The 10,947-nt window shown below is 39.0% G+C and overlaps 1 protein-coding gene across 2 annotated transcripts; it reads right to left on the minus strand.

Annotated features, from left to right (window-relative positions):
- Nucleotides 1-517: 517 nt before the first annotated feature.
- Nucleotides 518-9,888, minus strand: dap3 (death associated protein 3). 2 transcript variants are annotated; one of them, XM_042490811.2, is made up of 13 exons: nucleotides 9,709-9,888; nucleotides 9,476-9,517; nucleotides 7,765-7,878; nucleotides 7,526-7,627; nucleotides 7,331-7,439; nucleotides 7,137-7,229; nucleotides 6,909-7,039; nucleotides 6,043-6,123; nucleotides 3,311-3,475; nucleotides 3,144-3,203; nucleotides 2,969-3,058; nucleotides 865-982; nucleotides 518-765 (listed from the first exon to the last, which is right to left on the minus strand). In XM_042490811.2, exons 2-13 carry the CDS (start codon nucleotides 9,512-9,514, stop codon nucleotides 680-682), a joined length of 1,188 nt encoding a protein of 395 aa, XP_042346745.1. In that variant the 5' UTR covers nucleotides 9,515-9,517; nucleotides 9,709-9,888; the 3' UTR covers nucleotides 518-679. The 2 variants fall into 2 exon arrangements, with proteins under 2 accessions (XP_042346745.1, XP_087940610.1); XM_088084484.1 differs by lacking the exon at nucleotides 9,709-9,888 and having other exon boundaries at nucleotides 9,476-9,526.
- Nucleotides 9,889-10,947: the final 1,059 nt, after the last annotated feature.

The following is a 10,947-nucleotide window of genomic DNA, read 5'->3' on the forward strand; positions in this document are numbered from 1 at the left end:
GTTGTTTTGCCCCCTTTTGTGGTTAGTTTGTCTCCTTGGGGTCATTTTCTGTCTTCTTTGGTCATTTTGTGTCTGAAGTAAATTTCATTCATTTTTGAATCATTTTGGCCCTTTTGTGATTACTTTGTGTCTCATTGAGGTCATTTTAGGTCTCTTTTTGATTGTTTCGCCCCTTCTGTAGTTATTTTGTGTCTCTTAACAGTTCCTTTGCATCTCTTTGTTGTCTTTTCGTCTCTTCCTGGTCTGTTTTATGTCAATTTGAGCAGGTGAGGGCTGGGGGGTCCCGGCACTTCGGGCCCCTGGGCCTGTGCTTGTTAGACTGGCTCAGTAATCCATCGCTGCAGATGAAAATGCTTAATGTGTTTCTATCTTTTTACAAGTCATCTATCTGGCTTTCTTCTAAATATTAAGTAGACTGTAGACTGTAATTAAACATTCAGTTGACATTCGTAAATAAGCCAAAACAGTTCTTTACAGTGGATTTAAATAAATGTGCAATATACATTGAAAAAAATAATCATTTTTTAAAACTTTATTTGACATTTTATTATCAAAGTTACACACATGCATCATAATTTACAGATATTATAGACATGTAAGTTTGTATTTTTATGTATTATTAGGACACTGATATTTGTGTGTGTGTGTGTGTGTGTGTGATCCAAGTCTTTCTGTATCTTCATAGGAAGCTACATATTCTGTCCAACAATGCTGGATTTCTGTTGCTCAAAAATACAAGTTCCTTCTTTCCTTCCTCTGTTCGACCTAATGAGGAAAAAGTAAGAAATTAAAGTTAATAAATAAGCTTCACTTAAATGTCTTTTTTGGTAAATAAAGAAAATCATCCACAGTATCATCACTCACTCTGTGGATGCTGCAGCCACTGGCGATCCAAATAGTAGAGGTAACAGCTCTCAAACTCCTTCTCGCTGTAGTATGGCACCGACACCGGGACGAAAGGGTCCATGCTGTCGAACCCCCTCTGATGAGCAAAACACAGACAGGAAGTCAGTGTACTGACCATCAAATTTGTCTTTGTGAGGAGTGTTTAACCAGACCCCTGTTGTTCCGTTGAGCATGTTCAGACAAGAAAATATCACGAACAATTACTTTTAACACCTTACTGAAGAATAGACATGCTCATCATCATAAATAATGCACCACAGGCTCAGTTACAATATTCAAACAAATAGAGATATTTTTATAATCTAAATGTTGAAATGAGAAACAATTCACATGCATCTTTTTATGCAGTGGGTTAAATTAATGCAAATATAATGCATATTTTAAAATATGAATCAACCTGTTAAAAAAAAAGAGAGTTTGGAGTCAAGGCCAGCTGGTCAGCGGTCAAGACCACAAGACTAAATGATTAATATTATACAATTATAAAATCAACTTTTTTTTTAATTTGGTGAGACAAGAGTGTTATATGACCCTACTTTGAGTTTTACGGTTCAATCGTTGCAGCATAAATGGAAGAGGTGGATGACAATGATGGATTTATAGTTCCATTAGGAAATTGATCTTAAGATATGCAGACGTTGGATAAATATAACGGACATAAATGACATCAAAACCACTGCAGCAACACAACCACACAGTGCAAACATCCGTTGCCCTCGTTCTGGCAGTTCTAGTGTGTCTTGTACCGTTGGCACTAATCGGCCTTGGCCGGATACTTTTCAGCCCATTCAGCACGTTGAATCAGCGCTGGACCTGGCAAAGCCTGATGGTGAATTAAATCTCTCAGATTGGTAGTTCAGCTCGCGTACAGGAAGGAAGAAAGAACGGCTAAAGTCAAGAGCGCATGAGATCGAAATTAACTTGTTATATTAGGTACGATTATTTTTTAGCCACTGAGCTCTTTAGCAGACACGGTTCTGAATTGTTTATTTTCTGTCCATAAGCACACAGTTGTTCTTTAAACGCTGGCTTGTGTTGTTAATGTGCTAACTGGTTAACTAGAATCTTGAATCCATCCTGTTGGTCTTCCCGTTTCTCTTTTTGTATGATGAATACAGATTACTGCCGCCTGCTGTTATTCTGGCTGGGCGATACCGGCTAAAAATTACATTGTGATATTTTTAGGCTATATCTCCATACAAGACATGTGTCTCTATATTTTTAAATCTCCTCAAAAGCACTTCATTAATGCTAGAATTGGGAGACAGAATTAAAACATTAAATTTTGTTTTTTACCAACATCCCTCTTTGACTATCAGTACTTTTAACACAAATCCATTTTTGATCAATAATCATTTGCGATGTGGATATAATGACTAAGTGGGTAAAGGCAAATGTTAAAACAAGTAGAAGTGTCTGATAAGTTCAGAAAAGCACATCACCTTTTTGTAATGCAACATTTAAAATCAGGAAACTTATTTATTCCATATCACAATATAACAATATTCAATAACTGATATATACTCTCATATCTCGATATGATATATATCTCAATATTGCCCAGCCCTAACTGTTATGCAGATTCTCTCATATATGTGCTCTTTGGCCCTTGGCTGTAGGCTTTACGGTGTGTTCATGTGCAACTTTTTTTCCAAGACAGGCGACGCGAGGCAACACAACAGTTTGCCGTTGTTGCCATGACTCCTATGATGTTGCTTTGGTGTGTCTGGGCTTAGACTCTGCAAACAGGTACAAGAGTTGAAGATTCAAGAATGACTCAATTTCTGCTCAGCACTATTTGTATGTTTTGTTGCTCAGAGAAAACAAAAAGACAAGATGCTCACCGCGAAGCAACAACAAAGCATAACCATTGTGTCTTGTGTGTATCGCTTTACTTAAATCTTAAACTTCTGCACGAGTCCTAAGGTTTGGAGTCCCGAGGCCAGGTTTGCAATTTTCCGGCTAATGACCCAAGTTGTGGAAGAGAAGGAAAGACTAATCTGCTGTCAGAGCTGGAGGACAAGTGCTACAGATTACAAAGTACAACGAAATGATCTCTGACCTCTCCCAGCAGCTCTTGCGGCAAGTACTGAGATTTTGAAGTGTAGAGAGACCCCGTCTGAGACAGAGTGGTGATGATGGCGCCTCCAGTCTAAGACGAAAAGAGTGAATGTTAATGGAAAAGAAATAATGTTCTCATGCAGCTGTGGTCATCGCCTTGAGCGCGTTCCTCTCACCCAGTCGCTCGTCATCAGCTTCCTCAGGTTATAAATCAAAGTCAGCTCCTCTGGATCCACCTGATGATAAGAAAGAGAGACACGTAAGACTTCCTATCAGCGGAAACTGAGAGAGAAGCAGAAAGACAAGTATGAGGCTTGACAGGATTGTGAATGTGCTTCCTCACATGGCTCCTATCCTCCTTCTTGATGGTGGATCTTCCCCACAGGGCGTTGACACCATCCACAGCCACGGCCAAGCGGAAGATTGACTCCGGCTGCCCGCTCTGCAGCCTCAGCTCCTTCATCACCGCCCCCACCACATCGCTGCTGCTCTTCACACGAGATATACCCTGCGGCAGAAGAAACAACATCAGACCCCTGATGACGCTGTCTTATGAAGGGAAATTATATACAATTTAAGGGCAACACCATCGATTTTACATTTCCAAGTCTGTTGACGGGTCTCGGAGAGTAGTTCTGCACATTTAGTCTGACTCAGCGGATGCAAACTGTGGCTGTATGCCTGCCATTGGCCAGCCATTTAGACTGGGATTCTCCCTCCCTTCCACTATCTGCTTGTTACCGCTTTAAAAATCCCCATCGCTATGGTAAACAAGAACAACAACCTCCAACCTAAAAACCTACAGGCTGAAAATGGAAAGTATAGTGACCATTTCAACATACCATAGTTCCTAGGCCACTTTATCTGCAAAGTGTCTCGGTTTTGACTCAGGTTCCAGCTCCATTTTGTACAATCCAAGTACTCACGTGAAGCAGGAAAAAAACTTCAACAAAGTTTATTTTGGAATGCGGAAAATTACAGAAAAAATACAGCAGGCAAAGTCCTTCCATAATCACATCTCATCTGGTCCACTACTGACCTGATGTCCTATTCTTATCCCGCATAAAACGGTACAACACGTTCCCACACGGTAATAAAGCACGGTCAAAAACTTACATCGATCCACACCTACACAGATTTCTCGTCGTCTTCTAGCATGATGTCATCCTATCCTCTTTTGTCATGAGCACTAAACTGCCTTACGAGACCATAACTATAGTAAATAAAATAGCCTTCATTCTAACAGAAATAATATAAGTAATGAAAATATAAACATGACTTTAGTTTAGCCTACCATTATACCCCATTAAAATACACTGTATAATATACTGTTGAAAAAACTTGAATATCAAAGCGTATATATGTCACACACTAACACTGACATTATTTACCAATAATAAAATATGTGATAAAGTGGCTCTTGAAGCAAGTTTGGACAAAGATTTGGATTTTGCAGTAAGACAGTATGCAGTAACAAAGCAGGCATGCTGTTGTGATGTTTCTGTGAATTGTGGAAAGATCTGCAACGAATAAAACAAATTGTGAATGCTTTTCTGAGAAGCCCAGACTCCGTCTTGCAGGACCTTCATGCCAGATGTTGATCCATGTTCTGACACAGCCAGTTTGCGTTAATGCACCTCATTTTTTCGCCGCTGTGACTTTGGCCCTGTTCAGCCCTGGTATTAACATGCATTTTGGCAATCTCAACATAAGTGAACATACAAGACAGATTGCTGTTCACACATGTGCCTAACACACACCTCAAGTTGCCCAATGCAGTTATTAGGTCAATATTTGTGCTAGCTGTTTTGTAGCATGCTCGCTAATCAAGTCAGCACTTGTGTCAGTACAGCTGGAGACAAGTGTCAGCAGAATTCAACACGTGTCCTTCCAGAGGGCAAAATAGTGGATGGTACTCTTCGTCCAACTTGACATAAAATATCACCAAAACAACCACCACACCCCGCACTGATGACTTAGTCCTTGTCAGGGATTCATCAGTACACATTAGGGTTTACAATACAAAACATAAGTGGTCAGATGCATCCCAGACCACCTCTGCACGTGGTTTGAATGATCAAGTCACTATGCATCCCGGTACTTGCTTAAACTTGTATTTAGAGCTGTCCACCCCTCATGAAAATGTTCCATCAAAATAAGTTCCCCTGACTGTTTTTTGCAAGGGCAACAATGCTGCATCCTGGGTTTAAAGCAGGATGACAATGTAGGCTGCGGAGATAGATCTGGCAACGCAAGACTACTGCATATGAGAAAAAAGTCGTAATAAACAGCATCGCAAACATAAAACACCTGAATCTCTGGCTGAACTAAGTTGTATTGTGGGTAATGTAGGTGCGAGGTTTTGGGGAGTGGATTGTACGCAATAAAAAAAGAAAATATCGTAACAACACAAAACTCTGCTAGTTGAAATCTGAACAGTGGAGTTATGTTCAAGTGTCGGAGCAAACAGTAATTTCATGCACCATTTCTTCAGTTTTAAGCCTGAAAAAATCCATCACTTCAATACAGACGCCTCAGCTGGAGGTTTGAAAGTGATTTGATTTCTTTTGTTTAATAATGTGCTGTCAGAAGGCCGGCTATTAATATCAGATCTAATTACAGCCTACAGCGAGCTCACAGTAACACCAGCAGTGACCACAAATGTATTTGTATGACGAGTCCGACAAAACTGGACAGCACGAAAACATTTTCCTTATTATAAAGAAAATGATACAGAGCAACATGACTGATTGGAAAATGTAAAAAATTCACAGGCTGAACATAAATCTACTGCTCTTTCTACTGCCTTTGTCAGTGAGAGTGCTACAAAAGTATTGTGCTGATCCATCCCCGTGCTCAGTTCATTGGTTATTGATCACCACAAAGCACAGGCAAGGTGAAAGATGAAACTTTAATGACTCCCTGTGGGGAAATTGGTAGGGGAGTGGTGGAAAGAAAAAGGTAACAGATAGAAAATACAACAAACTGATGAAAATGTCTCAGAGGGAGAGATAAACCACACGTACAATGGACGCAAATAAATACTCCGAGCCAAAAGAGTCAGTTAGGACTCACCTGATCCACCAGCTCTCCGAGCAGACTTCCCTCCTCAGTGAACTCTCTCTTTGTCCACACATAGCGCTGCTTTATCTTTATCTGAGGTAAAGCCACACATAAGACACACATTACAGTTTCACAGTTCACTGAACATGTTTATATGGGCTGGGTCCTCATTTTAATTCATGCACTGGGTGTTTTTTCAACATTAAGCTTAATATTTGCTTCATAATGCAAATGAAATACATTCATATTTCAAACCTACCATATTCTATGTAAAACAGTATTCTGATGAAGATATTGCACGGTACTTTTCCATTCATAATCCTTTTTAGATGATTAAGTATTTAAAGGGAAAATTCACCCTATAATCAAAAACTCGTGTTTTTCTTCTAATCTTTGGTGCTGTTTATCAGTCTACATTGTTCTGATGTGAGTTGCCGAGTGTAAGCAAGATCGGTCGTAGAAATGTCTGCCTTCTCTCAAGTCCAATGGAACTAGATAGCACTCGAAATGTGGTGCTCAAAGTGCCAAAAAATACATTTGAAAAACTCAACAGCAATGTATCTTTCCAGAAATCATGACGGTCACTTAAAACAATCCACAGACCTTCTTGTGAACAGTTTTATGTAGGGACTTTTTTTAACCAAACTACACCTGCAAATAGTATCACTATGCAGATGCACGATGCAGCATTTGACCTAAACCACTGTAAAGATGTAGCCAAGGTTCATTTAAGATCTAAATTATTTTTAATAACATGACAAAGTGTGTTATACTCCACACACCTTGATTTTTACTGTGTGTACTCAAGAGTTATCAAGTTAATATTGCAAAACTTCAGTCCGATGTTCCTAAAAACCACACTGTGAAAAATCATTTACCTTCGAAAGAAGGTGCTGGTTGGTTGTTCTGAAGCTGCGTAACCATTCAGTGGCTTGTAACGGCTGATCAAAGCGAGCGCTGTTGTAGGACGAGGGCAGCAGCTCCCTACAGTTCTTCACCCACAGGTGAGCTGTATCGAATAAACACAGGAGATGCATGAGGGTTACTGTCGACACTTTCCGTGCAGCGGTAGCAGCCTGCCACTCGTGTGACTGTGCTTGTCTCACCGTCAGGAACATGCAGCACCAGCCATCCCTGTGTGTAGCAGAAGTGGACTGCGTGACAGAGAGACATTGTCTTCCCACTGCCCTTCAACCCATCTGAACAGCATGTTAAAGTTAATAACAGGTTTATTCAGAGGCGTAGAGAAGGACAGTGTGTTTATCTGTGTGTGTGTGTAAGATTGTGTTGTTAAGGATACAGAATAAATATCGCACAGGAGGTTGGCTGTAGTCGGCTTTCTTCAGGCAGGAGATGACCTCTAGAGCCGGCTGCCTCACCATCATACAGGCTTCATTAAACGTCTTCACCTAAAAAAACAGTTTGAAGTCATGGTAGACATTAAAACCCGTCACAAAATGTCATCAAAGTCATGTGCATTCAGTCATAGACATACCTGTTGTTGATAGCGCCATGGTAGGGTGTGAGGGAACAGAGTACGGATGTGTGCAGAGGGCAGCGTGTAATACTGCCCGATATGATTCTCTGATTGACACGCCTGGAGGGAGACAAAAAGTGAGCTCGCCAGAAGAAATCATATAACTGTACACTTATACAAACACAATTCCGCTGCAACAAGTTACAGCAAGTTAGCATGACAACTACATTTGCACCTGTAAAGTCAGATGTGCTTACCGGATCATTCTCCTGCGCTCTAAAAACGGAGAAGGGCTGAGGTTCTGACTCTACAGCCACAGCCTCCTGCTGCTGCCCACATGCACTGGTGTGAACGGACCTTACATGTGTTACCTGCAGAAGTTTAAAAAACTTAATGCTTTAATTAAAGTGTCATATACATCCCAAAGTGCCAAGGCTACGTGGGCTCACAAGACAGCATTTACAATGAGAGAAAACAGAAAAATAACCCAAACAGAACACATGGTGCTGTATTGATATGGGTCAAAATGTATTATATCAGAATGAACGATACACCTTTTCTACAAACCCGAGCCAGGTATATAAACATGTACTGCAATCCACGTTCATCTGTCTACTTTACTAGACTTGGATATCCGGCCAATATTTTAAAGAAAAGGTTAACTCAAAGATTACAATAAATACAACATAATCTAATATGTATTTCAGTGTCAGATCAGGAGAACTAACTTAAGTTTTCCCTTCTGCTTCTGTCAGACTTTACTGCTGCCAGCTGTTCACAGATAGCAAAACTGACAATCATCACTGTCACTATCAATCATCAGTTTATACTAAACTCTGCTATATCTGCCCTTACTACATGCAATAATGTGAATTCAGCCATTCGGTCTTTCTATATATTATATTTTGGGGTTTTTTCCTACTGTTCACTAATTGCTTTGTTTTTTACTGATGCTCGTTGTTTTGTACTGTCTTCTTTGCTGCTGAAACAATGCAAATTTTATTTTGATATACTGCAAACCTAGGTAGGCTACTTCACCCATGCAGTTCTTTAAACAATTAGAAATAGGGCGGTGTATTGGCTAGAATCTGGGGATATCGTACATATCATAATTCAGGAGTTATGATTCAACGTGTAAGGAATCATGCATTTTTAAAGGCCTCTGTGTCTGCCATAAAACACTGATAATGGACACGTTGTTGGGCATTATTCTGCCTATACCATGGTCTATTTGCACAGAAATAAGAAGGAAGAATATTCTACATATATCTACTAGGATTAATTTAGAGCAGTGCACAGACAGTTTCACTAGAACTAAGTAGGGGCCCATTATTAGTTTATAAAAGGTGTCTCTGCATCCCATCAGTATCAGTTATTCACCCAGACCATGGTATAAAATACAGTATATGGACATACTTAAGTAAGGTGATATATTGCTGGGTTTTTTTTTATCTTATGTTAGGGGCACCTTCATAACATAAAAAACACACTATGATATGTAAAAAAACAACAACAGTGGGATCTGCATTTGAATTAATCACAATCTGTAACATCCAACATCACAGCATCAAAACATTTGCCTACATCAAAAATTGAAAAACATAATATTGCTATACTCAAGTGTCTCAACATTTTCTTATACCTCCGCTTAGCAAAAGATTGTTTTAGCATGTTTATTTATTGGCATCTACATTAACCTGCTACCAATCAACACACAATGTATATTTTGAGATCATGTGATGCATACTCTAAAAACAGTACAACTCTTTGTTTTGCAAGAATTTAACACATGGACTGTGCAGTCTATGGTTCACCACAACGAACATCAATTCACGTTTTTTCTTGCCTTTGTGCCTTGTGAACCAGGCAGCTGAGCCGGGTCAAAAGCATATCTAAAAAGGGACTATTTCTTCATGCACATGTGTCTGCAGCTTCTCCCATAAACCTGCTGTTAAACAGGGATCTCACCGTTTGCCGTAGTCTGAAGGACAATCTGTGGAGCGCCATGATCTGAAACATGAAGATGGACATGAATTTCGGTTAATTTTAGTAATGGCGAGAGCTAATGCAGTAAATAATGTGCAAAGAGCAGCATCGGTGTCCTCTAACCTTGCCTAAACACTTAGCTAACCGTTAGCTGCTCGTAATAAACAGGCAACATTAGCAACAAGAAGCTAAATGAGCGTAAAAAAGCTGTTTACCTGCGATTTACTTCATTAAATATTCTGTGACGAGGACTCCGGTTGAGATCATCTGTTGAAAAATGTCCCCAGAGTGGTTTAGTGAGAGGATAAACTGTGCACCCCGAAGCGTAGTCAATGTGCTACACTGTCACGGACACCGCCATCATGCAGCTCACAGCCGGAAGTGACGTAACGCCGTCACATTTCTTTGTAGCCAATGAGGTGGCGCGAGCCAGGCGACAACAGCTGAAGAAAATGGAGTTTGTCAGATTTTGACGTGTTTCACCTGTAAAAATAATGAATGCAGCTGCACTCATGAAAGATGTAAACACACTTTTCATAATTAAGTGTTTGGAGAAGGATAGTGTTGTTTTAGATAATTAACTGGACTATTTGACAAGATTAATGGGAGATTTTGAAAGCTTTTGTCTTCTAAAGCAATTTTATAATTTTTGATAACCAAGAGATTTGTAGTGGCCCTTGGGGAGATTAAGATAAAACTTAGGCTGAGCTGTATCCAAGATCAGAAACACATGCACCACATCTACCTTTTAATTGCTGATACTCACTTCAGTGCAGCTTACTTACATTCAACATTACAGTCTTAATTTTAAGTTTTATTCATTGCTTTTTATCTTATTTTATCCCTGCATTTTTTTTCCTTTGTGTTCTATAGAATTTGAATCATTTTTGTAATTTATCACTATTTTATATGATTGTTTTGTTTTTGTTGCCTTTTTAAACATTTTGTTTATTTGGTTTCACTAGAGACGATCATACAACCACCTTCATCTGTATGTTTACAGAGTTAACTATTTTTTCTATTTTTTATTACATTCTAAAAGCAACAACAGCAACAACAAAATAAAACATGGTATGTTCAGTATTTAAAATAAATGAATAGAATAAAAACACAGAGATGAGTTATCATGTTTAAACAAAATAAGGGCGCTTCAGGGCAATATATATTTTCCACTTTTTCCAAATTCCTTCTAATTTAGTGTTTTTTTGCTTTTTTAAAATGATTATCTTATTGTTTTTTGTCACCTTTATTTTTGTTTACGCAGTCCATATTTATGGATACATTGATAACAGCTGCTGTTGATATGCTTATCTCACATTTCTGCAATGACTACTCAGCACTGCACTTTGGATATGTATTGAAAATTTTCAATAAAAAAGATTATGTTTAAAAAATATATAAAAATTTATTGTAATTTTCCAGTCTTGCAGAACTGTAAGTACCCTGTTTGAAAA

This window comes from Plectropomus leopardus, chromosome 11 (assembly GCF_026936395.1).
Source record: "Plectropomus leopardus strain MGB_pleo_1.0 chromosome 11, ASM2693639v1, whole genome shotgun sequence".
In the NCBI taxonomy this organism is placed as follows: domain Eukaryota; kingdom Metazoa; phylum Chordata; class Actinopteri; order Perciformes; family Serranidae; genus Plectropomus; species Plectropomus leopardus.

Coding starts and splice junctions, on each gene's coding strand:
- dap3 (XM_088084484.1), bottom strand. CDS start 9,526: ATGTTTCAGATCATGGCGCTCCACAGATTGTCCTTCAGACTACGGCAA. Junction 7,879..9,475: donor CCTTCAGACTACGGCAAACG/GTGAGATCCCTG, acceptor AAACTTCTGCAG/GTAACACATGTAAGGTCCGT. Junction 3,476..6,042: donor TCGGAGAGCTGGTGGATCAG/GTGAGTCCTAAC, acceptor CTTCTGCCGCAG/GGTATATCTCGTGTGAAGAG.